The sequence below is a fragment of the Fusarium solani genome (assembly GCF_023522795.1).
Source record: "Fusarium solani strain SB1 chromosome Unknown bctg00000000, whole genome shotgun sequence".
Lineage (NCBI taxonomy): Eukaryota > Fungi > Ascomycota > Sordariomycetes > Hypocreales > Nectriaceae > Fusarium > Fusarium solani.
In genome coordinates, this window is record NW_027072157.1 from 1,906,314 (window position 1) to 1,932,702 (window position 26,389).

The following is a 26,389-nucleotide window of genomic DNA, read 5'->3' on the forward strand; positions in this document are numbered from 1 at the left end:
TGGCGAGTATCTTGCATAGAGGCTTAATCGGCAATAAATAAACATAGCTTCATGGCTTGCAGTGGCTTTCACATGAGCATGGGCGGACAAGCCATGTGAACAGGCGGCTGAGAAGCCTTGTGCTTGACTCGGACCGCGTCCTTTCCCTAAATGACAATTGATCCGAGACATCCATTGTCAAGATTTTATGAGCCGTGTGTCGGGAATCGAGGAGGCTGGGGATGAAACTCGAAGGATGGTCGATATCATGATTGTTGGAACGTATGTAACTTGAGGTCATTGAGGTACCTGAGGATGATGTTTCACGCAAACATAGCTAGAAGCTTTGAGGCGTCGGTCGCATAAATAAACAGTTGGCGTCATGAGGCGGATTGCCTCGTTACTCGTCCGTTGTCTTGGGCCATGTTGTTTCGTTCATGCTCGAACTTACTTGTTGATATGGCAAACATTTGATGCTAGTTACCTCTATACCAGGATTTGGCTATGAGTTATACACCAAATAAAACAAAGAGTGGCCATTTTTGAAGTTCTGGTGGGACATTGGTCTGAAAAGCAGTTATCATGACTCCAGTTGATGTCTCATCAAGCTCATGGCTGACACTGACAGGAGTAGCACGTACTAGGTACCTAGGTACTAGTGATTTGGATACATGCATAATGGCCGTGCTATCTCGAGGTACCTACAACAAGATGTGGAATCTTGATGACTGGAGATACTCTCTGGAACTCGATTGATGATTGCAGCTGCAAAACAACATCTCCTCTTGGCCTCCCCACTGACCCTCTTCTCCATCGCCAACTTCATCATCAATTGGCGAGGACGGACTGCCCGGCAATCCTCAACTTGGCACACGTCGACTCGAGCGCAAGTCTCGTGTCTTTGTGTAAGCCAGGCCGGCTCGGCATCGTGGCGGTGCAAAGAGGAGCTAGGCCGGAGAGGGGCAAAGTGGACGCTGATGGACCCCTGAGGCGAGGACCAGGCTTTGGGGGTTCCAGGGGAAACCTCAGTGGCTTTCCAGGGGTCTCCAGTGGACGAGCGATCCATCATCGAGGACCGGGCTAGGCAGAAAGCGTCCGCCGGGGGTGTGGGGGGGTTGTGCTGGCCGACTGTCCGAAAGCCGTGGCCGTGGCCGGACAAACGAACACGTTGGACTTTTTGGCAGGCGAAGAGCTTCGGGGCAGACGAAAGCGGAAAAGGCATGGACATGCCCGCGATTCAGATCCTGTCTGTCCCCAATACTATTCCTCCCCCCATCCATTTCTTCCATTCGTGAGGTACTTGGTGGTTGCCACGTGCGTGGGTCCTTTCTCGATCGCCTTGCCTTGTCTTTGCCTTTCCCGTCGTGACAAATCTACCCTTAGGTTCCATCCATTGCCATGACACGCCCGTGATTACCTCCGGTACTGCCTCGTGTCTTTTCTCTCTTTTTCCTTGACTAGACTTCTTCGGTGGTTCTTTTCTTTCTGCTTCTTTTTCCTCTTCTTTCGCTCTAGAGCCTCGTCCCCCAACCCCCATCGAGTTCTCTCCTTTGTCGCAAATCGCTAGACATCTGCTCGCCCATCTCCGTGAAGCCTCGTCTCGTGCGCTCGCCTCGCGCGCTGCCTGCAACCATGGAGAGCGCCTTCGCCCGCCCTGTCGACGATGTCCTCGCCAACTTTGACGTCGACCGGACCAATGGTTTGAGCGACGCGCAAGTTGATGAACTTCGCAAGAAACATGGGCGCAACTGTACGTTGACCTCTTGGCCCCCCCGCGACAGCCCCGCTACCGGCCTTGACTGTAATCTAACTTTTGTGCAGCTATTCCAGATGAACCCCCGACTCCTCTGTGGGAGCTTATCCTCGAACAATTCAAAGATCAGCTTGTTATTATTCTATTGGGTTCCGCCGCCGTCTCCTTCGTCTTGGCCCTCTTTGATCAAGAAGAGGGTTGGAGCGCCTTCGTTGATCCTGTAGTTGTGAGTCCTCCACCAAGATCTCTGATATTGCCCAGGACATGGCGCTGACCAGCTTGATACCCTCAGATTCTCACTATCCTCATTCTCAATGGTGTCGTCGGAGTCTCCCAAGAGAGCAGCGCGGAAAAGGCCATCGCTGCCTTGCAAGAATACTCGGCCAACGAGGCCAATGTGGTGCGAAATGGTGGTCATGTTTCCCGAGTCAAGGCCGACGAGCTGGTGCCTGGCGACATTGTCACCGTGTCCATTGGCGACCGTATTCCCGCCGACTGCCGAGTTGTCGCCATCGAGAGCAATAGTTTCGCTGTTGATCAGGCTGTGCTCACCGGAGAGAGCGAGAGTGTCGGAAAGCGCGCCAGTACCGTTGTCGGAGACGAAAAGGCTGTTTTGCAGGATCAGACAAACATGCTGTTCTCTGGAACTACCGTTGTCACTGGTCGCGCGAGAGCTGTCGTTGTTTTGACGGGTCCCAACACCGCTATCGGAGATATTCACGAGAGCATCACTGCTCAGATCTCAGAGCCGACTCCCTTGAAGCAGAAGCTCAACGACTTTGGCGACAACCTGGCCAAGGTCATTACCGTCATTTGCATTCTGGTCTGGCTTATCAACATCCCCAACTTCAAGGACCCCAGCCACGGAAGCTGGACCAAGGGCGCCATCTACTACTTGAAGATTGCTGTTTCTCTTGGTGTTGCTGCTATTCCTGAGGGTCTTGCCGTCGTCATCACCACCTGCCTCGCTCTTGGAACTAGAAAGATGGCCGCTAAGAACGCCGTGGTTCGAAGTCTTCCTTCTGTCGAGACCCTGGGAAGCTGCAGCGTCATCTGCTCCGACAAGACTGGTACTCTGACCACTAACCAGATGAGCGTCAGCAAGGTTGTGTACCTCAACGAGGACGGCAGCGATCTTACCGAGTTGGATGTTGAGGGTACTACCTTTGCCCCTCGAGGAGCCATCAAGTCGAATGGTGAGGTTGTCCATGACCTCCACAACTCTTCTGCCACCCTCCGCCAAATGACCGAGGTCGCCGCTATTTGCAACGATGCTCAGCTTGCCTATGATTCCCGGACTGCCACCTTTACGAGCGTTGGTGAACCCACTGAGGGTGCTCTGAGAGTTTTGGTTGAGAAGATTGGACCTTGCGCTCCGGCTGATACTCGCCCTGAGGACTGCGTTCACTACGCCAGCTCGGTATACGAAAAGACCCTGCCCCGGCTTGCTACGTATGAGTTCTCCCGTGATCGAAAGAGCATGTCAGTCTTGGTTCGCAACGGCAACGAGAAGAAGCTACTGGTCAAGGGCGCTCCTGAATCCGTCATCGAACGCTGCACACAGACTCTTCTTGGTCCTGGTGGCAACAAGGCACCTCTTAGCAAGAAGGTTTATGAGCGCTTGATGAGCGAGGTTGTGCGATATGGTAACAATGGCCTCCGAGTTATTGCCTTGGCCAGCATCGACAATGTCCCCGAGACTCCTCTTCTTCAGTCCGCTACAACCACCGAACAGTACGCCCAGCTTGAGCAGAACATGACCTTCCTTGGACTTGTTGGTATGCTTGATCCTCCTCGAGAGGAGGTTCCTCGCGCTATCCAGCGATGCAAGGATGCCGGTATTCGTGTCATTGTTATCACTGGAGACAACCGCAACACTGCCGAGAGTATCTGCCGACAGATTGGCGTCTTCACCCAACACGAGGACCTCACTGGAAAGAGCTACACTGGCCGCGAGTTTGATCAGCTTTCTCCCAATGAGCAGCTTGAGGCAGCTAAGCGGGCATCTCTATTCTCTCGTGTGGAGCCTGGTCACAAGTCGCGTCTCGTTGACCTGCTCCAGTCCCTGGGTGAGGTTGTTGCTATGACTGGTGATGGTGTCAACGACGCCCCTGCTCTCAAGAAGGCTGATATTGGTGTTGCCATGGGCTCCGGAACTGATGTCTCTAAGCTGGCTGCCGACATGGTCCTCGCTGACAGCAACTTTGCCACTATCGAGGTTGCCATTGAGGAAGGCCGCTCCATCTACAACAACACCCAGCAGTTCATCCGCTACTTGATCTCTTCCAACATTGGCGAGGTGGTTTCCATCTTCCTGACGGCTGCTCTCGGCATGCCCGAGGCTCTTGTTCCCGTCCAGCTTCTGTGGGTTAACCTGGTCACCGATGGTCTTCCCGCCACGGCCCTGTCCTTCAACCCTCCCGACAACGACATCATGAAGCGCCGACCTCGCAAGCGAGACGAAGCCCTGATTGGCGGATGGCTCTTCTGCCGGTATCTCATCATCGGCACCTATGTCGGTCTCGCCACGGTTGCGGGCTACGCTTGGTGGTTCATGTATAACCCCGAGGGTCCTCAGATTACCTTCCGCCAGCTGTCTCGTTTCCACCACTGCTCGGCCGACTTCCCCGAGATTGGGTGCCAGATGTTCTCTGACGACATGGCCAAGGCCGCGTCGACCGTTTCCCTGTCGATCCTGGTCGTCATCGAGATGTTCAACGCCATGAACGCCCTGTCATCGAGCGAGTCTCTTCTTACTCTTCCTCTGTGGAAGAACATGATGCTTGTGTATGCCATTGCCTTGTCCATGGCCCTGCACTTTGCTCTCCTCTACGTCCCCTTCCTCCAGTCACTGTTCTCTATTCTCCCCCTGAACGTGATGGAGTGGAAGGCGGTCATTATCATCAGTGCCCCCGTTATGTAAGTTGATCTCTGCTCCCGCTTCAAGCCTCATAATAGTTGCTGACCATCTCCAGACTCCTTGATGAAGTGCTCAAGGCCGTTGAGCGACAGTTCTTTGTGCAGACGACAACCGACACGTCTCTCAAGGAAAAGAAGGAGCAATAGAGAAGGATACAGTAGAGATTGGGGATCTGGCTCAGGCTAGAAGTTTACTAGAATCTGCGTGTACCATATGGTAACAGCTCAAAAAAGCTGAGATAGACCTAGATGGCCGTAATGGCCTTTGATAAAGAAATTCGTAAACTCGGATTATAGGCAACGATTCGTCCAGATGCATGCACGGCCATGTAACACAGCAACGCCTGCACAGGAGGATCAGTGGCTGCTTGCTTGCTCGGCGTGCTGATGCACTCATTACCCAGCGGTTGTATCGACCGAGTATCTATTCATACAAGATACATGAACCACCATTCTGTCCCCCGCTCTACATTCCCAGGCCTTTCCTTTCTGAAAACGCCGCTCTAGTCCTGTCGGCCCTTTAGTAATCGCTTGGTGACCTTGTCCTTCTCAATAATGTAAACGTGTGCGCCCCAACCGGATAGAGCGTCACGGTCAACGGCGTTGAGCAGCGACTGGGAGATGGTCTCGAAGAGGGCATCGGGTTCCTAAGAAGCGGTGTTAGCATTGTTTCGTGGCATACGGCCAGTGTTCGTCGAGGAACATGTCCCCATCGTGATACGCACCATATCAGGCTCCCAGAGACCCTCACACATGCCAAAGAGCTGCTCTGAAGCGGTTCCCGAGACGATAAAGTCCTTGGCAAAGTCGATGCAGCCGATGCTGTCGAAGCCGCAGATGAATGGCTTGCCGGTCTTGGGGTCGAGGCCGGCGACGACGGGAGAGACAAAGTAGGGACCGAAGCGGCGCTCGTAGAGGGACGACGAGACGAGGTTGGCAAAGGTGCGGGGGGCGATGGCGCGCTCCTCACGCAGGCGGTACATGTTGGTCTTGTAGCGGAAGAGGTCGCTGACGGTGTTGACGTCGGTGGCCAGGCCGGTCAGGCCGAGGAAGACGTCGCCGTACTGGAAGATCTTGGGGAAGTTGTTGGAGACGGTGAGGGCCTGGAGACCGAGGCGGAGATCGCAGGCGATGGCGACACAGTCCTTGCCGACCATGGCGACGCAGGCGCCGCCGTCTGGGAGGGGAGGGTTAGTTGGGTGAGCTTTCGAGGGCGGGCGAGATGGACGAACTTATCGAGAAGGGAGACGACTGATGGGAGCATTATGGTTAGCTTGACGGGACAGATAGAGGTTCGAGCAATCGATATCGACGTACCATGGTGGCTTCTGACGCTGTAGATGATGGATGGGAGATGGGAGATGCGAGGTCGGACAAGTCAACAGGACAAGGCAGCGTCAATCACGACGGTCTTGTCAAAGAGAACGCAAGAACAAGTTCCTCGGGGGACGCTGCAGGCCTGAAAAGTCGCTAATTACAGGTGCTGGCGTATTTCGCGGTTCCGGTTGTATCGTCGACGTCGAGTTGATGGAGTTGCGAGAGCAGATGGTTGAAGCTCCCCCAGAGCTTCAAGGCGTAACTAAAGGTACGTACTGCACACACTTGCCAGGCTGGGCGGGCTGGCTGGCTGCAAGGCAAACACGTCTGGCGCGGCCGGGAAAATCCACGTTGGCTGGGGCAGCCTGGGAGGTGTGGCGCTGAGGCTCAACTGTGGCTTATGTAATGCCTCTCACTTAACGCAGCGAGAAGACAACTTGAAGTTCCAGAAGGAGATCGAATACCTAGGCACTTGTTTGAGTATTCAAGTTGATTTTGTATCTTATACGTATATAAAAATATGTGTATGCTTAATTTGCGCCTACTAAGTCGGTCAAGTACGAGCATATGCCCTTTGTATACGCGACTCAATCAGTATCCATGACTGTAACCTCACTGATAGTTCCCGTTCCCTGCTAGCGGCAGAGGTTACAGCGGGCATCCCCAACACCAAAGTGATTGACACACATGTACTGTACTGTAGTGATAGAAGCTTCCAGTCAACTGTCCATAAAATCGAACAAAATCGAACCCTCCCCTCAACCCTTCCTGGTAGAAATAGTCCAATACATCACCCGTGGTTGCCTGGCTCAGCTGCCTAGGTGGTTGTGCTCCCCCCCAGACTGCACGTACCCCGCCATTACTCTGGCCTTTGCTCTCTACCTAACTGCTTACATCACCGCCTGGCAGCTAAAGCTCAACTCTCCCCGCGTCCTCGACCTCGAACCATAGGCCTCTATTATCAACCTCTTCTTCAGCCCAAGCCTCTCTTTAGACCATGGCCTCCCACGTCGTGGTGATAGCCACCGACCTGCGGCGGGCGACGGTCAAAGTCACACCCGGCACGTACTTGACCGATGTCCTGGAGGAGGCCTGCAGGAAGCTCGGCCTCTCTAGCGACAAGTATCTTGTCAAGTGAGTTCCCTTGTTTTACTTTTCCTTCGAGGCCGTACTAATCATATCTCCTCCCAGGCACCGCCAAAAGCAGGTGGACCTATCTGTCCCCTTCCGCACCTCTGGTCTCATCCCCGGCGCAAAGCTCGAGCTCGTCCTGAAATCCAAAACACCCTCCGCCATCCAAGTCGGTCTCCAAGTCCCGCCCCCCGAAGGTCGCGAAATCCCCGGCGGCCGGTTGATCCAGAAGTTCCCCAGCGACCTCACCCTCTGGAAGGTGCTACGCCAGTTCGAGAGTGGCAAGGCGAGCAATGGCAAGAACATCAACATCACCGCCCGTGGCGTCGCCCAGACATCCAGCGGTACAGGAAGCGGTGGCGGACAACTATACTACGAGATTCCCGTTCTCAATATTATGGGTCGTGAGCTATCTTCGTTTGCCGACTTCCAAAAGACATTGTCGCAGCTTGGATACAACTCTGGCAGTGTTCTTATTAGGTTGACCTATCGGAAGACGGATCAGACCTTGTTCGATGCCATGTCCGAGATAAGCAAGTACTTCAAGGAAACAGAAGAGGAGGCTCAGGAACCAGAGGCATCAGGAGCCGCAGAAAATGAAAAGGAACCAGCAGAGACAAAGAAGGAAGCAGAGCCACAAGCCCAGGAGCCCGAAGACACTCCCATGGCAGACCCCAACCCGGAACCAGAACAGGACTCGAGTCGTAACCAGCAAGAGGAAACCAGCGCCGCAGACGATAAACCTGCAGAAGAGGACAAGATGGATGTGGAATCCTCCCAGCAAAGAGACCCTCTAGAGCCTGTGAATGTCTTCCTTGCACCTTCAGGCTCAACTCCTGCGGCAGCTCTCGCCCCATCCAGCGAGGCCGACTTTACTCCCACTGTTGCTCATGCTCAGCTTCACCAAGCCCGCCTGCAGGAGGACTCGAGAAACAGGCGACTACTCTCGGATCGAGAACTCGAGGACAAGGCCGCGGCCGAAGCAGCCAAGATCGCTGCCATCAAATTCGTCCTCGTCAAGGTCCGTTTTCCGGATAACACCAGCAGTGACTGGCAGGTTGGCCCAGCCGACACGGGCCGATTCCTCTACGACGCTGTCCGACATGTCATGGCTCATGATGGCCAGCCCTTCCACTTGGTTCTACCAGGGACCAAGACTGTTATTAAGGACAACTCCAATCCCGGCAATGAGCTTATCAAGTCCTACAAGCTGACGGGACGCATCCTCATCAACCTGGTGTGGGATGACGCTGTACCTCTAGCTGTGCGAAAGCAGCCCTTCCTCAAAGCCAATGTTGCACAACAGGGACAGCAAGTCAAGATACCTGAGCCCGTGGAGGCTCCAGATAGCAAGGACGACGGGCCGGCCGTGGCTCGGCCATCAAGAGCTGAGGCTGGCGAAGGAACGGGAGACAAGATCGCCAAGAAGATACCCAAGTGGCTGAAGCTGGGAAAGAAATAGACGGTGTTTGAGAGTTATTGGAAGAAGTAGTCTTGATGGCATGCATTCAAGGGTCACAGGCGGCGTTGGTTAACATTATTTTTTATGTTTGGTTGGACGAAACCCCAAGCGTATTGTATCTCTACTGTCTCTGCTAGACTGCTCTTATCCAGTCATTGACATTGTCGAGCCATTCTACTGGGGATTGATCCATGTTACAGCGATACAGTTGTACATATTTGGGCTCATGGAACAAAGCGTCACAAGAGAAAGCATACAGTCACGTTGCAGTAGATAGGGAGCATGGCATTGTCATAACGCCATAAAATGTCTTCAGAGTATTGGTATTCCGGTGAGCCGCAGCTAAATCCCTGCCACGGAGCATCAAAGCCGTTTCATTTTTTAATCGATCAAATCGTGACCACGCCAATCCATGCGAACCCCTTTGGTGCCAGATTCCCAAAAATCAGATTAGACGATTTAGTGACCCGCGCGGCGAGCCTCGGCGATGACGCGCTGGAGCTCGTCGACCTTCTTCTTGGCACGGCCGAAGGTACCGAGCTGTTGTCATGTGTTAGTTTGGATATGGTGTTGTGTGTGTCGGGTCGACGTACTCTCTTCTTGGCGAGCTTACGGGCACGCTTGTCCTTGCTGTTTCGGAGCAACTCAATGACTCGGCGCTCGTAGGGGGCAAGACTGTGAGGTGGTGGTTAGCGAACTGTTGTCAGAGATAGAGACCCAATTTCCAATCGTCAAGACAGAGTAGACAGAGCCCAATGGAAAAATTTCCCCAATGGCAGCAATGCCTTTCCCATCTGTCCCCCTCTTGCATCCATTCCCAATCCTCTTCCATCATATCCGCAAAGAAAAAGTGACTTACCCAGCAACCTCCTTGACGACCTCACGGACGAAAGCGGTGCGCTTGCTCAGGTGACCCTTGGTCCGGGAGACACGGGGCTTGACGACACGGGGGGTGGTTTTCTGTAGATCCGCAAAAGGCGCAAAATGTCAGCGTCCATCGTCTGCTATTTCGGGGAGAAGTCGACACTCTCTCATCCGTGGCGAAGCAGCAGAGATCCTCCACGAGGTGAGACTGTGACAGGGAGACGACGTACGTGGCCCTTGTTGAGGCCGACGGCCAGACCAGTTCTCGCGGGGGCTTCAGCGGCCATTGTGCTGGATGGGTTAGTGAGGCTGAGGGTGGTTGTCGAGAAGGGAGGGAAGAAGGAGGGGATCTCGCGAAAAAAAAGTTTTGGTGGTTGTGCGAAAGACTGGGGTGGATTATTTTCCGCTTGTGGGTCACGTGCTGGAGGGTTCGAGGTTTTGTGCGTGGTCGAGAAGCGCCTTTGACCCACAGAGTAAGAGGACCACAGCTCAGCTCGTGAGGTGGATCTCAGTGGATGTATCTCATGATGGGCAAGGTCGAGTTTGCTTGAGATTATTGATGTTGATGGTGAGCACACCTATTCGTGGTGAGATGAATTGTCTTTGTAGGCACCTTCACGATTTGTCAATACCTATCTGGCTTAATTGAGGAAAACTTCCTATGCCAGGTTGAACCGAGCATCTAGAACTACCTGTCCTCTCCACAGCATTCTCTATTCCCAGATGGCAAGCCTGGCGAATACGAGGAAACAGTCGCAATACCCGAGGTGACAGTATCTCCAAAACATCCATCCTCTCCCGTTAAAAAGGTGGCTGTGAACCACCAGCATAAGGGATAATGCAAGAATCATGCGCACATTACGATCTACACTCTAGCCCTCAAGGTTCAGTGTCCATTACAATCTCGAGTGAAACCAGGAATGACCAAACACTCTTGAAAGGAGGCCTCGGTACACAGGCAAACCCGCTTGCATTATCAATCACGTTTCTATTCCTGTCTCACAAGACGGGAACAACCTCGCGCGAGAGTCCAAGAATATCTATCCGCTGTTTACTGTCGTTGGCGCATGGACGTACATACACGTCAATCCTCCGACGACATGAAACGGGATCGGCGGCCAATGACTGCATCGCCGGTCGTTCCCTCGGATCCTCGCCTCCGGTCCCGTCCCTTTCACGAGTGGACATCTGGAACTGTTACTCCTGGCGGTTGCAGCGGGATCGGCGAGGGGCATTTGCTTGACGGCGCGAGTTTACCAGTAAACTATGGCCCGGTTTTCGTGTTTCCACGGCCGCGTGTTCGGTAAGGTTAGGGGAGACTGACGTCGTTGTCTCCATATTGCGAGTCCGGCAAACTTATAATTGACCTCGTCTTGACTCGCAACTTTCTCTCTGCTGTATTATTCCATCCATCTCACTTGAGCCGCTATCTCGATCCTCCCGCCCCTCCATCCAAATACTTCATAACCACCAATACAACTCCCTTACCAACCATGCATCTCGGACTTCTCATCCTATCCGCCCTGCCAACGACCTGGGCAGCCCACGCCTACACCGTCCCGCCAGGCCTCGTTCTTCTAGAAGCCGACGAGACCAACTCGTGCGTGCTCCCCGACGCCTACCACATCCTCAACTTCAAGGGTCAGTCCAAGGACGGCGGCAAGACGCTCTCGGCCTTTGACTTTAACTTTGAGGACGAGGATACCAAGGTCAAGACGCCATGCCACAAGAACTCGTCGTCCAAGGTCGTCAGCAGCCCGGGCTCTCCGCGGTATGCGTGTGACAACACGGCTGTCGAGTTCCTGTGGGACGACGATGACCAGAAGCTCTGGATGATGGAGAAGGTTTGCGATGGCTCTGACGGGTAAGTAATGTCTCTTTGAACCCTGTATCGAGTGCTAACTCTGGGCATAGAACTGCACAATGGGAGGCCGGTGGCAGTGCCATAATCTCGCTCAAGTGCGGGAGATCAGGCAGCTGTACAAGCAACTCGACGGACCATCGGGCATTGTTCACCAGCCTCAACCCTGTGAGGAAGACACCGCCGTCTTAAGCCGATGTGCTCCGAGAGTTGAGATCTCGTGATCTCATGTTTGTTCAAGAGGGCGAGTGACGGTGTCATTTGTACAACGCGTAAGATTGTTAGAAGGAAGCATGAGAGTGGAACAGACGGGACAAACAACACGTGGGAGAAAGAAGCGCCAGTAACAGCCTTACTGGCCAGTTCAGTATGAGACTCGATAGATTCAGCAACTTAATAATAGAACTCACAAGAGAAATCCTCATCACCAACCACTGTCAATGACCAGAACAAGCGTGTGAATGACAGTTGAGCGAAAGAGAAGAGACCGTCCTGTCAGCTCCAGATGCCGTCCACGCGCTAGGAAAGAGTGGGTCCCCACTGGAAATCTGGGGTAGTGCAGGTGCGTCCCAGCCACTCACAGCAGCCCAAATCACCTCCCAGCCGCTGAAATCATGCACCCCAGGCAGCGCCAGACCACTCTTCTCTCCTCCGTTTGTCAGGACCAGGGACGGAGGGTACCTCCTCGGCCGCTCGCATTCGCCGCCCCGGGCCAAGTACCTCTTGTCCGACGTCTGCCGTATGACCTCAACGAGTCAACGCCCTCACGGGACCTTGGACAATTGAGGCCGGATCTTGAGGCCTGGCGCTGGCACTGGAACGTCCCGTCTGGACCTTGAAAGTTACCTCACTTGATCTAGATCGTCATTCCATTGGGGCCCAGCCTCGAGCTTTGCCCTCCCCAACAAAAGGCGACCTGCATCTCTCCTCTATCTCAGCTTTCAACGAGCCTCTGCTGAGAATAGGCCTGTCTCTGGGAAACGCGCCGTCATCCAATCTTGACTACCTACCTTTTGGAATCCAAACCTCGACTCTCGACACATGCCTGAGTGAACGCCGCGCCACATCTTACTCTGCTACGGCTGAACTCGTCATACACCTCAATTCACCATGCGGCTGAAATCTATCGCCTCTACGAGGCTCTTTGCCTTGCAGCTCACCATCACAACCCTGGTCCTCGCCCTTCAGATACCACCTCAGCACGGCCCTACTGCGACTTCGCAAACAGCCACACCCAGAAGCATATCAGTATCTCTCTTTGCAACACTAGAGCGCCTCTCTCGCCTTGTCGACATTTCCTACTGTATCGGCACCACTGGCGTCAGGAAGCCCTTTGAGTGCGTGTCCCGCTGCAGCGACTTCCCAAGTTTGTCCCTCGTCACCACATGGAACACTGGCCCTCTTCTCGGCGACAGCTGCGGCTACATAGCTGTCGACCATGGCGTGCGGCAGCGAGAAGATAGCGATGCCTACACTGCAGGCCAGCCCGCTATCGTGGTGGCTTTCCGGGGCACTTACAGCATCACAAACACCATAGTCGACTTGAGCACTGTGCCTCAAGAGTACGTGCCATATCCGGCTCCCGGCGACGGTGACGAAGAGCCCCCCGAGAAGCCAGAACATGAGTGTACCAACTGCACTGTACACATGGGCTTCCTCGACTCTTGGAAGAACGCCAGGCGTCTTGTCCTCCCGCAGCTTCGGCAGTTAAAGACTCAGTATCCATCATACCCGATTCAACTCGTCGGGCATAGCCTTGGAGGTGCCGTTGCCTGTCTTGCGGCGCTGGAGCTCAAGGTGTCCCTGGGCTGGGACGATGTGATCGCTACAACGTTTGGCGAGCCTCGAGTTGGGAATGACGGGCTCGCTCGTTTCGTAGACGAGGTCTTCCAGCTAGACGGTCGCGAGAATCTTGAAGAACGCGACTACAGACGGGTTACTCACAAGGAAGACCCCGTCCCTCTACTCCCCCTGGGCGAATGGGGCTACAAGTCACACGCAGGCGAGATATATATCGCCAAACTGCAACTTTCTCCATCCGAGGCCGACATTCACCTCTGCGTCGGGGACAACGATCCAGCATGCATTGCCGGGGCAGACGATTCTGTCTGGTCAGCTTTGCGCCGCCTGCTCCACGTCAGAAGCATGCCAGCAGATTCGGAAAAGTCGGTGCAGGCGGATGGCTTCCCCTCGAGATTCAAGCTGTGGCAGCTCCTCTTTGCCCACCGGGACTATTTCTGGAGACTGGGGCTTTGCGCGCCGGGAGGCGATCCTGCGGACTGGGGTAGAGGACCGTACCAAGGCCCAGATACGGAGGAGCTCTAGCATTCTTGAGTCATTATTGGGGGAGTTTCTAGGCGTTTATTCATAGTATGCAAAAAGTCTCTGATCTATCATGTATCATATAGTCTTAATTGATGTTGTCACAACGATACAACTATCGTTGGTAGTCAAGTGCTGTTAGGACCGGAGGGCAACGGGACAATCGGAGAATTTCCAGATATTCTGCAAGAGACTCTTGGCTGAAGTGGAATTTTCCATCATCCTTGACTCGCAAGCGGGGAAAGGTAGTCTACACCGCAAGGTTGAGAAAAATAGGAGGGTCGAATCAAGGGGATAGAGAATGAGTTGACAACTGGGTCTTCAGAGAACTCGAAAAACACCCTCATCCCCCAGCTGGCGTCTCATCGTACAACTCCTGGCTACACGAGCCTCAGATAGACCTCAACATCGTTCATGCTAACGACTGGCTTCCTTTCACCGCATGAATCTCTCTCAGAAAGGGCATGGGGGTTATGGAAACCTTGTCACTCGGTGAGCGAGATAAGCTCATCCATTGGTAGTGGGTCTATGTTGAACAACCTCAACTCCCAAGGGTATCGTCAAGTTGTCTAGGAATGTCCACTTGCAAAGGCCAGTCAAAGCCAGTCTCAGACACGGTACACAGAATAGAGATTTTCCAGATGGGCGGAGAGGGATTTTCCCGAGCCAGCACCTACCGCCCTCACGCTCACGGCCTCGCATGTACATGTAGGTCGGAAGATGGCATCATGGGCCCGTGTTCGGAACCCTGCGAGTCCCCGAATGCCAACTCAGAACTCGGCCTGGCTGCCCACTTGGACTCCCCGGCCACGCCCGGCGGGCTAGACCGAGCGGAGAGCTCCACCAAAGGAACATGAGCTGGGCTGGGCTGGGGTTGTGTCAAAGTTCCAGGCCATGCCATGATAAGGGTCCCGACGTCTAGCCTGGCATGGCCGAAAAGCACCCGGGAACATTGTTATGCCTTGAATAGGCGTGTTTTGGAGAGATGAGCTTTTGGGTTGCCACGGGGGCAAGTCGGAGGGTATGAGCAGCGAGAAGCAGAGAGACACGTCTGAGCTGGATGAGGCGAAACCGGTTTCTGCGCCCGTCGTGGAACGTGGCTCCGGATGATTGCAGATGGGTCTGTGGGGACAGAGAGAGAGGAAACGAAACCGTTTCTGTTCTGTTGGCAGGCGGAGGCAACATGGGTGGGATAGAGGCAAAAGATGCGAACCCAGAGGAATACCCTCGGCCGTTCCAGATGAAAGAGAGTAGCGTCCAATGGAAGGCGACTAGTTGACAGATGCGCGACTATAGTCTGGCTCCAGAGTCTCTTGAAACGGACGAGAACAGAGGCAGGCGAAACGATGGGAGGCCAGGATGTCGGCCAGTGGTCCAGCAACGCACAGTTCCCGCATCCAGGTTCGTGGATTTTCCCGGCCAAGGACAAATGTGTCGAGCGAGACGTGTGGCAGGCAACCAGGCCTGGGCGGGGTTGCAAGGCAAGGGAAGGGCAATCAAATCATCCAATGTCAATAAACACGCCAGCAGGGATGATTGAGAGCGAGATGGGCAGATCTCGAGATTTGATGCGGTGCAGTGCAGAGCAATCTTGAGAAAAATAAGGACGGATATCTAGTAGCCGCTGTCAGGGCGGGCTAGCATCGTGAGCGAGCGAATCCCATCTCGATGCCTGGACTTGAAGCTGCGAGCAATGACCGAACGACCTCGGTCTCGATGTGGTTCCCAATCATTAAGACGAGTCGTCCAAGCGACGAGACCAGAAGTGGACAGTGTTGTTGACTGGTTGGCCCTCAGACACTGGTGCGGGCGGCTAATACAAGGCTGTCGACGACGAGAAATGAGTTCATACCTACCAGAGGCTCAGCCCGGCCAGTCACCATGTGTCGCGTGCGCTCGCAGGTAAATGAGCCAAATAAGGATGCTGGGCGGTTTTGTTTCGTTTGGACCTCCAAGCGTAGGTACAGGTTGCCATGTGTTGGGCTGCATTGGCGGATACGTATCTAGGCCTGCCATCCAAGGATATCTCATCATCCGCGCGGGCGCGAGATGTCGTGTGTGGCGGCGAGAGGACAGAAGACCCAATCTAAGGCATCAAGCACGTTCTCAGCCCCAATGAGGCTGGCCTAGGACCTCTATCAGAAGCGGCATCCTCAGGGTGAATGCATATCGATGTCCGAGTGACTTGATTTCCTGTAGGCGCTGGCAGAGGCAGAGAGGTGGCAGACACGTGCGCATCTCCAACTAGGCGGGTGTGATGGCGGGCGCGCTGGGCCTCAGGAGAAATGAACTGGAGGGATTGAGGTGGCCCGGGCACGACGACAGCGTTTGTTTGTTTGATCCATGGAAGAGGGGTGAACGAGATGGAACTTAGATGGAAACGTCGTCACTTTTTTTGCGCTCACGTGGCTCTACCGACCTGAGCTGGCACCTGGCACCCAACTTCTGGCACCTGGCGTCTGGCACCTGGCAGGCCGCACCGAACCGAAGCCACGCACCGCACCGCACCGTACCGCGTAGCAACCTGAGCCATCCATCCAACAAGAGTACTGTAAGAAACCTAGCGCACTCCGTCAGGTCCCGTCCAGTCCGTCGTTAATTTTGCAGCGGGAGAGGGGCCCGTCCCTTGTTTCCCCTTTTCTCCCAGCAGACATCACCGCCCTGTAGTGAATGAATGAGAGCGGTGACTGGGTTATGACGGCACTAAGGATGCAGGCTAACAGTTGTTTTTGGCCGTCTGGAAAAACCGGGTGCCAAAATAAACCAACACCCCTTTGCTGGAGGGCTGCGCGCGCAGAGCCCGCTGGAGGGGACCCCGCCTCGCCCAGGCGTCGGTCCCCCCAAAAATTAGCGGATGCAGCCCTGAATCCCCCGCAGGGTGCCGGGCAGGGCTGCCAAAATCAATGCGCGAAATAGGGACGCGCACCTAAAACTCGCACATGCCTGCCTTACCTGCGCCGGTTCTCAACGCCTGACCTGCGTCCCACCTCCACAGCCAGGCAAGGTCCCTCTTCTCACCCGCTACCTCTCACTCTCACATCCACATCCACAGCCCATCCTCATCCCTCCCTCCTCATTCTACTTGCGCACCCCCCAAATCTCAAACCTCCAAAATTTCCCATCTTCTCACTCAACCTCTCCCTCTCTTTTTCTCTCTCACGACCGCTTCCTCTTTTTCACGAATAATACCCCCCGAATCTTTTCACCATGACCACCGAGGTAAGTATCATCCGCTTCCCCTCCCCTCCTTGCCTCCCGTTGTGCCCTTTTCCCTCTCCGCCTGGTCGGTCTCGCCTCAGCCCGCACAACCCCTCAGTCGAGCCCAAACATCGACGCTGTCAACACAACGACGTCCCGAGCCCGCGATCCACGATCCTTGGCCTGCGGCGATCGGCTATGCAGCTTGCGATCCTTTTCTGGTTCTTCACCGCGGCCTCGGGCGGCGCTGGTTGCCCCCCTGCTCGCCATCTCCATCCCCTCCCATCTCCCTAGTCAAGACGGTTTCAAGATGCTGACTTTTTGGTGCTGCAGCGTGAAAGGTTTGTCCAGATGGCCCTCTGCCGCCTCCCCAGGCGCTCCCGTCGCTCTCCCCTCGTCGCCTAGCCCGGCTGGGGACGAGTTGATGCCACCGAAAGAAAGACGCCGTATCGCTGACCTCGTACGTGTTACCACTTTGCAGCAAGACCTTCCTGGCCCGCCTCTGCGAGCAGGCCGAGCGCTACGATGAGATGGTCACCTACATGAAGGAGGTGGCCAAGCTGGGCGGCGAGCTCACCGTCGACGAGCGCAACCTCCTCAGCGTTGCCTACAAGAACGTTGTCGGCACCCGCCGTGCCTCGTGGCGCATCATCTCCTCGATCGAGCAGAAGGAGGAGTCCAAGGGCTCTGACAAGCACGTCTCCACCATCAAGGAGTACCGCAACAAGATCGAGACCGAGCTCGAGAAGGTCTGCCAGGATGTCCTCGACGTTTTGGATCAGTTCCTCATCCCCAACGCCGCCACTGGCGAGTCCAAGGTCTTCTACCACAAGATGTGCGTTTTTATCTTCCCCGCCTCTGGCCTGAGGCCCCTCGCATCCCGCCTTTTTTTTGGGTGCTGGATCAACCACCACTCATCATCGCCCCCCTCCCCGCATGACTCTTCCGATATCTCAACACTGCAATTTTTCGCGTCCAGAAGCTGACCAGGGTCTTTCCCCGCCTGCAGGAAGGGTGACTACCACCGCTACCTCGCTGAGTTCGCCTCTGGCGAGAAGCGCAAGGGTGCTGCTACTGCTGCCCATGAGGCTTACAAGGTGAGGCTAAGTCCCCCCACCGTCACATGCCGCAAGATCCGGGCCCCTCGTGCCCCCCGCTGACTGATTGTGCCCAACCACAGAGCGCTACCGACGTCGCTCAGACTGAGCTCACTCCCACTCACCCCATCCGCCTGGGTCTTGCTCTCAACTTCTCCGTCTTCTACTACGAGATCCTGAACTCGCCCGACCGTGCTTGCCACCTCGCGAAGCAGGCCTTCGACGATGCCATTGCCGAGCTCGACTCGCTGTCTGAGGAGTCTTACCGCGACAGCACCCTGATCATGCAGCTCCTCCGCGACAACCTCACCCTCTGGACCTCGTCCGACAGCGCCGAGGGCGAGGCCGCTGGTGCCGACGCCCCCAAGAAGGAGGAGGGCGAGGCTGCCAAGCCCGCCGAGCAGGCTGAGGAGCCCAAGGCCGAGGAGCCTGCGCCCGCTGCCGCCTCTTAAATCTGTTTCCAAACCCCCTCGATACCACGTGCGTCTCGGCATATAGGAACCGAGATGTATTCTCGCCCCGGCTACTCTTGTCTGCCCCGGACACACGGATAGCTGGGCCTGTCTTGGGCGGGCTGGATGATAGTACGAGGCTTCTTTTTTGCGCAGTGCGTTGCTTTTTTTCATGGCGAGGGAGAGGGAGGATCATTGGGTCTGGTTCAGGCAAGGGAAAGTGCACGGCGTGGAATCTTCATCTCGTTCGTCCGTCGGACTCGGAAATCGACCGCCAAACACCATGACGGTTATTTTTTTACCTGGCAGATAAATCGCAAAGCTCTCCCCCTTTCATTCATCCGTCCGTCGCTTCTTTTCCACACCTTTTACCTAACTACATTTGTGTCCCTCATACCCGATATCTGTCTTGATGGATCGTCATGAACAAGGGCTTTCTCATGTTACCCGTTTCCTTGTCTCTTGACGTCGTTGTTGTTCCCCCCCCCCCCCCGAGTATCATTTTTGCCCCTTCATGTCTATTGGCTCGTTTCTAAACGTCCCCTCGGAGCAGAGACAGTGGAGATGTTTTGTTTCCTGATGTTTCTATGCTCCGCAAACCCCCCCAAAAATTCCCCCTACATTCATGTTCACGGACTTGACACGGCGCCCGAGAGGAACGACGGAGCGTTTCGCGACTCTTGCGACCTGGCCCCGACGAAGAATCATTCTGGCGGCTCAGCTTGCTTGCCTCGACCCATGTCACAAACACCCGGCCATCGTCTCGCACAGGTTCTCGATTCAACCAGCAATGGTGGGACGATTCTCTACGGCTCGATTAGTCGGCGACTCTGGGATGGCTAAAGATGGCAATGTTGGAGCCGGCAGTGGAGGACCGGTCTCGGTGTTTAGTGTTGTCTGCAAGGACATTGATTAATGAAGAATAAATGCTATATCATGACACATGTCGACATGACCCCGGTTGCCTATTAGGAAATATTACCAGCGCCGGGCCTTTCGTGAACAAAGAAAAACGGTGTGTAGGTCGTAATCCACCGTGATGCTGTAGATGTCTCAGTTCCTCTCGGGACCGTGGCCTAGTAATCTCGCAGCCCGCATCAACCTCTCTTGCTTCTCCCTCAAGCCGTTGGCCCCTTCGCTATCTCTCTCCAGAATGCCTCCCTCTTCCATATCGTCGTGTCCCCTGGGTCCCCTAGTCTCGAGCCCACGGTACATAGCCGTGCGGCCTTCAGGTAGTTCTGCAGCCGCCGCCGCCGCGTTCGCAGCAGCGCGTCTCTTGGGGCCGAACCGCCAGCTGATGCGCTTCCACAGGCTGCGGGACCTCGAAGTGGCTGGTGACGGCGGCGACATGCCAAAGGATGTGTCCGGGTCGGGATCCGGGGTGGCGGCCGAGGATGAAGAGAGGGACGAGGAGAGAGACGGGGCCGTAGGGAGCGAGAGGGCGGAGGCGACCTCTGTGCGCCAGATATGGATACGCTCCTGCTTTGCGGGAGGCATGAGGGGGTTGTTCCTGATGACAGGAAGGGCGTTTGTTTCTGGTGAGCCAGCCATGTTATTTTCGTATTTGTGAGCAATGCCCGTTGTTTTACTGATATTGTTGATAGGATTATTGGTGTGAGGATGATGTTGATGATAATGAATCGAGTAGTTGATGATTGATGTTTATAGCGATTTCACTCGTAGTCTTGTAGGTAGTTTGAGTCGTGGTTTGAGTCGAGGTGTTATAAAAGGATTGATGACTCGGTTGGTTCGAGATATTCGTATTTGGTAAAGTAGCGCTCAAAACGTCCAGCGATGGATGGTCGTGTCCGGTTTAACGGCCTCGACTTCGGTCTCGCCTCTTGGTCTCTCTCAATGACTCGCGTCGCCCCAATCGTACTATGTCCTGTATCTCCTCGTCTTGGTATATCCTGGATGGCGCGCAGCAAAAGAAAGAGGGAAAAGACTCGCTCGGGGTATCAAAAAAGTTCAAGGCAGTCGCTCTCCAACGGATGGAGGAGACAGGAGAGAGAGGGAAAAGGAGAGAGAAGTCGGTAAACTGGGGGGCGCCCCAAGATTTTGTAGAAATGACCTCTTGTGAGAGAAATTGCACACGGCGAGAACCCGTCGCGAAGCTAGCGAAGCCAGGTCCCCCGGTCTCCGATCTGGGGGGGCGGGCTTTTTAGTCGACGACTATTTGCGCGGCGCGGGCGGCGGGCGGACCAAAGGCTTTTGATGGTGTTGGGTTCTTTTTTGGACTCGTTGCGGATCCGAATATGGATGGTTGTGTTTTGTTTATTGGACTATTTTCTTACTGGGCCGTTTTAGACGGGCGATGAATTGGGGAGGGGGGATTTGGTTATGATTGACGACGAGGTAGTAATAGAGGGGATCACCAGCCGTTCGTCGAGATCGACCTCTGCCGTTCGACTTGGGGGGTAGGAGTGGTCGTGTGCTGAAGATGGGGGGCAGCTGGCCTTGGCCTTGCAGGGCAGCCTAGAGAGGCAGCTTATCTCTTCCGGAAGGTAAAACGGTGGATTGCGGCTAACTGCAGGACGTGATTTTTATCGATGTCGGACAAAGGCGTTGCAAAGATGATAAATATCCATCCAAGCGTGTTGAAAGAAGGAGGGAAGAAGGGAGAGAAAAAGAAGGCAGAGACAAACAATGCACCGAGTTTAAACATCTACCCAATGCCCGGCATCGGCTCGGTCAAGGGTTAGATCTTGCTTGCGGGGGGAGGAGGGACGAGGCTTTTGTCCAAGGTGGTCATGAGGTCAAGTAGCCCAGCACGACATGGGTGCAAGGGATGAATAGGGAGGGGGGGTCACCGCCGTTGTTCTACAGGGTAACTGCCATAAGAACTCACACCACTTGTACTTCACCAGACGAGACAGAGAGACCCGGCAGAGGCCGAAATGTACATCATCCGACCTTGCGGGTGGCGCACCGGCCGATCGAGCGGGACGAACCTAACGGTGAGAGATTGGACGTTGGTCCGCTATCTCGACGAGAAAAAAGGGAACTGTGGCTGAACAGAGGCACATGATGCAGCTGTGGTTCACGAGTCGTGAGACAGACCGACCCTGTTCATCACCAGGTTTCACCAAGGGCAGTCTAGGCCAGTTCTGATATCGAGGAGATAATGGACGAACACGGAAGATATTCATTGGGCACACACAATGTCAATGAGCTCCATCCCATTGAAAACCCCCAGTCCCAGCTGCAGAAAATCTACAGGACCCATCAGCTGCGTAACCCGTTGCTGCACCTACTGTACTCAAACGCTTCAATCCCGCAGAAACCCTAAAACGCCAAACCCACCGGACCCAGCCCGAGATCTAACTTGGCTAAACCACTTTTTCTCCCTCTCTGGCCCGCTACGCTCTCGTACTCGGCTTCAGAGTCTCCCATCCTCCCACCTCCTGACCCTCGTCCAGCGAGCCCAACAAGTCTATGGTCCCCTGCTGCTGTTGTTGATGCGGCTGATGATGATGCTGCTGCTGCAGGTGTGGTTTCGGATGCACGGGTGGTGCCGCTCGGCGTCCACCCCGGACATCCCCACCCATCATCCCGGGCAAACCCACTGCTCCGACCGGAGTTGACGGCTTCGGGCTCGAGCCGTTCATCCCGGGCTTTGGCCCTGCCACGGGCTTCCGCACGGTTGCGGCCCCAGCTCCGTGCGGATGAGGGCTTGCTACCAAACTAGCCGTGGCCGCCCTGGTGGGCAATGGAGGACGAAAGTCATCGTCTATGGTGCTGTGGCTTCCCACTGGACTTGATATGGGAGATATTGTCGCCAGATGTGCTGGCTTCTTTGCCACTGGAGGCGCCGGCTTCCCACTCTTGCCGTGCTGCTGCGAGGCATGTGAAGTGTGGGAGGCTGCCGAAGTTGGTCGAAGGGGCGTTGGCAGCGGCTGCGTCTGTGTCCTATTAAGTCCAAAGCCATTGCTGCCTCCCTGTCCCACTCCTGCAGTCTGCCGCCGCGGGGGTGGAGGCGGAGGCGGCGTTTCTCCTCTGCTGGCTGGTCCATGATCGTCCATCAGGGCGAGACGTCCAACCTTGGCTGGCAAGGTCGATGGATCATATGGCGGGGGTAGCTTTCTAGGCGGGATGCTCGAGGCTGATGCCATGGCATGAGGCAAGTTGACCTTCTCAAACGGCGAGCTCGACATGCTCGACAAGGAAGCCTTGGAAGACGACCTCGGGATTGATATCCAGTCCGGTTCCTCGGCTTGACCAAAGGGATTTGACGGGCGGTTGGGGTTGAGAGAAACCGTCTGCCCATTCCTGGCCTTGGGGACAGGCACTGCCGCACGAGCAGGCTGTCTGTTGTCGAGCCACCACTTCTGGCGGTCCGAACTAGCCGGTGGCAGTCCCGGCTCTATCGAGTCGTATCCGATCAGGTCTTCATCATCGCTGTCTTCGCCCGTGCCGAGATGCGCTGTAGCGTCCCCGACCTCGGCCTTCCGGCGCTGATAGAGTTCTTGGCTGATTGACTCCCGCAGAGATTCATCCACGATACTCACCCTGCACTCAAAGGCAGCATGGACCGGTCGGTGGTCTGAAAACTTGAGAGGCGCCGAGTCGTACAGGATTTGCCTGAGGTTAGAACCCTTTCTTAGAATGCGATCCGTCCAAGCGGGAATGCGAGCCTTTTCACTGAGATCGTGTTAGTACAAACGCAATCAGTCAACAAGGAGGCATGAGCAAGCATACGAAGTATCGTAATCATCAGTCCCAATGTCAAACTTGTACGTGGGTGGAAACGTAATGCGAGCTTCCGAATAGAATGGAAACGACAGGCCAGCCACCATCTGGAGGTTGAGCTGGTCGTTCTCGTACAGGGCCTCAAAGTCACGCTTCTTGACTAGAGCCTTTGCAGTTTCCAAGCTCAAGCCGATGCGATAATTGAAGTCACCAAGCCAGATAACGGCATCTACTCGTGTTAGTATGTGCTCTCCCATTATACAGCAAGTGGCTGTCGGCTCTGCAAAGCTTACCGTGATCATCGATGCCTCGGTTCCTCTGAAAACGCAGACCATGATGAATAGTTGCATAATCCCGATTGCGATCCTCATAGTTTGAAAATCCCGCTGCCAAATGCGCCGTGACGAAGCAGATGTGAGTGTTGGCGTAATCGAAGCGAATCGCAACAGCCCCCTTGTTTCCAGCCATGCCAGACATGCCAGTCTTTTTCACGCTGCCTTCGACGTTCTTAATGTTGGCCAAACTGGGCGTCTTTACAAAGATGCATAGCGCTGCTCCAACAAGCTGCCCGCTTCGTAGTAGCACATACTTCTCACCTCCCAACCGCTTCTGTCGATCATTGAGGTTGCTCTTGACAGCTTGCTCCCATAGATTCTTCCGAGATGGGTCGCTGTTCATGATTTGCTGTGGACTGAGCTCCACGATTTCCTGGAAGCCGACCACATAGATATCTGGCTGGGCGTTGCCCATAGACTCCGGGAATAGCCAAGGACCGAGGTCATGATCGACGCCTTCTGTTCGACCGTTGAGGTTAAACGTGCCGACCCATATTGTAATACCGTTGTACGAAGTGAATTCGCCGCCTCGCTTCGACAACTCGGAAGACACAAAGTCGCTGATCGGATCAAACAAGTGAACCGGTGCTTGTCCAACGAGACGACCCAGGAGCATGTCGATGGTAATTTGTCGAGAAGGGTCGAGGAAGTTGTTGTGATAGATGCGCTGAACAGATTTGCGCACATCGGCCACAGCACCGGACAGAGACATCTTTCCATGCCGTGTAAATGACGACTTCAACGCGCCGGTTCCAGCATACGTTTTGGACAATGAGTCACCATTGTCTGCCCATAAACTGGAGTGCCTCATCCAAAAGTCAGAGGCTGCGAATTCACCTCGGTGTCCCAGGAAGGCTTCGACAGCCATTTGTGAGATCATGGTCTGGATGAGGTTGGTTCGGTCCAAGCAATCCAGACAATTGGTTCGGAAAACACCCTCCTGTTGAAGCACAACCACCATGCGTGCATGTCCAGAGCCATCTTGGTCCTCTCGTGGGTCGCTCGCCTCCTCTGCAAGGAAGTAGGCAAAACCATCGGTCGAATCCTCAATGTAGCGGCGGATATCTCTAGCAGCTTCATACCCGGCAGGTCCCTTGGTCTCGGCGTGGAAATCGTAGTTTGTTTCCCGCAAGAGGGCACGATCCCATGAGCCATCTGGCCCTGGTCGGCTCAGGGGGCAGTGTCTAATACCGTTATGGTAGAGCGTGCTCAACTCAACCTCGCCTGGCTTGGTTTCGCTGAGAAGATTAATGACATGAACGGCTCCGTATGATTGCTCGAGCTCCTCAAAGTGCTTGTTGAATGCGGGCTGTGTACCATCCGGAGACCTGGTTATTGTGATCTTTTGACGTCCTGGGATGAGGTCGGCAGCCTGCTCCCAGAAGACTGGCACGGAACCACGGACTTGGGCATACGAGAACAGGACTCCCGCCGGACTCCAGAATGTCGTCTCGGTCTCGACAAAGTTGGCAACATGCCCGTCGTCGTCAATGCCTCGCGAGTTGAAACGAGTTCCGGCTCTTTGACAAGACAGGCGCGAGATGAGTGTCATGAAAGAGGGCATGCCAGACTTAACATTCTTTATGGGCGAGGAGCTCAACGGAATGGTCATTGTCTTACAGAAACCTCTGATTGCAGAAGTGAGAATTCGCGAAGAATCAAGAGCTGCCCGTTCCTGAGGCATGAGTCGTGACCGAAACTGCACCAGGGGGCTGATCATGAACGAGTTCCAGAGGAAGGCATCGTCGAAGTTGTCGATTTCAAACGAGTTGGAGTTGATAGGCCTATCCATGTGAGCGTTGTGCTAGTCGCGAGTCCCAACCGACATACCTGTCCTGCACTCGGTTGGTCAGGTCGAAATCTGTGCTGTAGTAAAAGGTTCCGTTGCTGAGTAGGTTGCGCAGGTCATGACAAGGATGTTCCATAGCCACCTCTCTTCGGCTGAGGCCCTGGCCGTAAGGGCCGGACTGCACCGAGGCAGCATCTGAATATTCTGACTCGAGAGACTCAAGAGGCACAACATCGTCGTAGTCCGCGCTGCTCAGACAGTAGAATGCCACTCCGCCTATGCGCTCAACCGTCTCGCCGGGCCGTAGCATGGCGGCCCTTGTTGCGTGGGTGATGACAGATATGAAGACCTCGCCGCTGACTGCAATCAAGCCAAGTGTTCCGTAGATCGGTCGATGGGTCAGACGACGATAGTCTTGTAAAAGATGCTTCGACACAGGCGCAAACTCGACCATGCACTTGGAAACGAGAGCCTCCCCGTTGTTCCCGCGGGGTCGCGCAGACGCGGCGACGGATGTAAGCGAGCCATTGGCGATGGCTTCACTGGTGGAAGTTGTGTACCGGAGGATTAGGGCGTGTGAGGACGATACAATGGCGATGGAGCGATGAGGGTAGTCGCGGATATAGAGTTCGCATGATTTCTCGGGGGCGGGAGGCTGGGAAGACCAGGTAGCGGAGGAGTATTCCATCTTGTAGGAGAGGAGGAGACCATGAGATGGGCAGCCTCAAGGTTCGACGTGTTCGAGGAAGCGATTGCGAAGCAGCATTAGAGGCTCCGCTGGCCCATGACCGACGGTTGGAACGGAAAAATACTCAAGACGTGTAGGAGAGAGAGGTTGGGCTTTGAAGCGCTGACTTGGTGTTGGGATGAAGTTTCGAGGTTTGGGCTTTGAGGATGGTAGAAGCGCTTAGACATGCACTACGAATGACGTTTCTGAGCTGGGGTGCCACGATAAACACGCCCCTGGCTGGACTCTCAGTGGACGTGGCTCCACAAGACCGTGTAGACGAGGCTATTTGGCAGGAGCTCAGCCATGACAGGAGTATAATTAAAAGATGAAAAAGTCAAAAGGTGTGCACTACTTGAAGGATCAAGTTACTTTGATGGCGTCAAGCTATGAATATGGGAAGAGCGGTGTGTTGGCACGATTATAGAATCATGGTGAAAACATGGAGGTCAGCTCTAGTACAGCCCAGGTGAGGCATGTGGATGGAAGCCCGT

At 54.8% G+C, this 26,389-nt stretch overlaps 9 protein-coding genes across 9 annotated transcripts; 5 read left to right on the forward strand and 4 right to left on the reverse strand.

The window, feature by feature from the left end:
* Positions 1-1,611: 1,611 nt before the first annotated feature.
* MRS44_000593 (uncharacterized protein) lies at positions 1,612-4,798 on the forward strand (the record flags this gene model as incomplete). Its single annotated transcript, XM_046273480.1, has 4 exons — positions 1,612-1,729; positions 1,801-1,958; positions 2,025-4,651; positions 4,708-4,798. The coding sequence occupies 4 exons, from the start codon at positions 1,612-1,614 to the stop codon at positions 4,796-4,798; spliced, it is 2,994 nt and encodes a 997-aa protein (XP_046139160.1).
* A 356-nt stretch (positions 4,799-5,154) lies between these two features.
* MRS44_000594 (uncharacterized protein) lies at positions 5,155-5,808 on the reverse strand (the record flags this gene model as incomplete). Its single annotated transcript, XM_046267707.2, has 2 exons — positions 5,155-5,298; positions 5,377-5,808. 2 exons carry the CDS (start codon positions 5,806-5,808, stop codon positions 5,155-5,157), a joined length of 576 nt encoding a protein of 191 aa, XP_046139159.1.
* Positions 5,809-6,965: 1,157 nt separating this feature from the next.
* On the forward strand, positions 6,966-8,561 carry MRS44_000595 (uncharacterized protein; the record flags this gene model as incomplete). Its single annotated transcript, XM_046270447.1, has 2 exons — positions 6,966-7,102; positions 7,160-8,561. 2 exons carry the CDS (start codon positions 6,966-6,968, stop codon positions 8,559-8,561), a joined length of 1,539 nt encoding a protein of 512 aa, XP_046139158.1.
* A 459-nt stretch (positions 8,562-9,020) lies between these two features.
* On the reverse strand, positions 9,021-9,712 carry MRS44_000596 (60S ribosomal protein eL36; the record flags this gene model as incomplete). The annotated part of the gene is made up of 4 exons (XM_046275103.2): positions 9,021-9,101; positions 9,155-9,236; positions 9,421-9,521; positions 9,656-9,712. The coding sequence occupies 4 exons, from the start codon at positions 9,710-9,712 to the stop codon at positions 9,021-9,023; spliced, it is 321 nt and encodes a 106-aa protein (XP_046139157.1).
* Positions 9,713-10,918: 1,206 nt separating this feature from the next.
* Positions 10,919-11,478, forward strand: MRS44_000597 (uncharacterized protein; the record flags this gene model as incomplete). The annotated part of the gene is made up of 2 exons (XM_046267705.2): positions 10,919-11,289; positions 11,340-11,478. 2 exons carry the CDS (start codon positions 10,919-10,921, stop codon positions 11,476-11,478), a joined length of 510 nt encoding a protein of 169 aa, XP_046139156.1.
* Positions 11,479-12,396: 918 nt separating this feature from the next.
* Positions 12,397-13,611, forward strand: MRS44_000598 (uncharacterized protein; the record flags this gene model as incomplete). Its single annotated transcript, XM_046267704.2, has 1 exon — positions 12,397-13,611. One exon carries the CDS (start codon positions 12,397-12,399, stop codon positions 13,609-13,611), a length of 1,215 nt encoding a protein of 404 aa, XP_046139155.1.
* Positions 13,612-16,815: 3,204 nt separating this feature from the next.
* Positions 16,816-18,355, forward strand: MRS44_000599 (uncharacterized protein; the record flags this gene model as incomplete). Its single annotated transcript, XM_046272539.2, has 5 exons — positions 16,816-16,827; positions 17,140-17,147; positions 17,288-17,641; positions 17,816-17,903; positions 17,987-18,355. The coding sequence occupies 5 exons, from the start codon at positions 16,816-16,818 to the stop codon at positions 18,353-18,355; spliced, it is 831 nt and encodes a 276-aa protein (XP_046139154.1).
* A 1,053-nt stretch (positions 18,356-19,408) lies between these two features.
* On the reverse strand, positions 19,409-19,906 carry MRS44_000600 (uncharacterized protein; the record flags this gene model as incomplete). Its single annotated transcript, XM_046280722.1, has 1 exon — positions 19,409-19,906. One exon carries the CDS (start codon positions 19,904-19,906, stop codon positions 19,409-19,411), a length of 498 nt encoding a protein of 165 aa, XP_046139152.1.
* A 1,808-nt stretch (positions 19,907-21,714) lies between these two features.
* MRS44_000601 (uncharacterized protein) lies at positions 21,715-25,856 on the reverse strand (the record flags this gene model as incomplete). The annotated part of the gene is made up of 4 exons (XM_046267702.2): positions 21,715-22,996; positions 23,054-23,273; positions 23,338-25,163; positions 25,210-25,856. The coding sequence occupies 4 exons, from the start codon at positions 25,854-25,856 to the stop codon at positions 21,715-21,717; spliced, it is 3,975 nt and encodes a 1,324-aa protein (XP_046139151.1).
* Between the last annotated feature and the right edge of the window lie 533 nt (positions 25,857-26,389).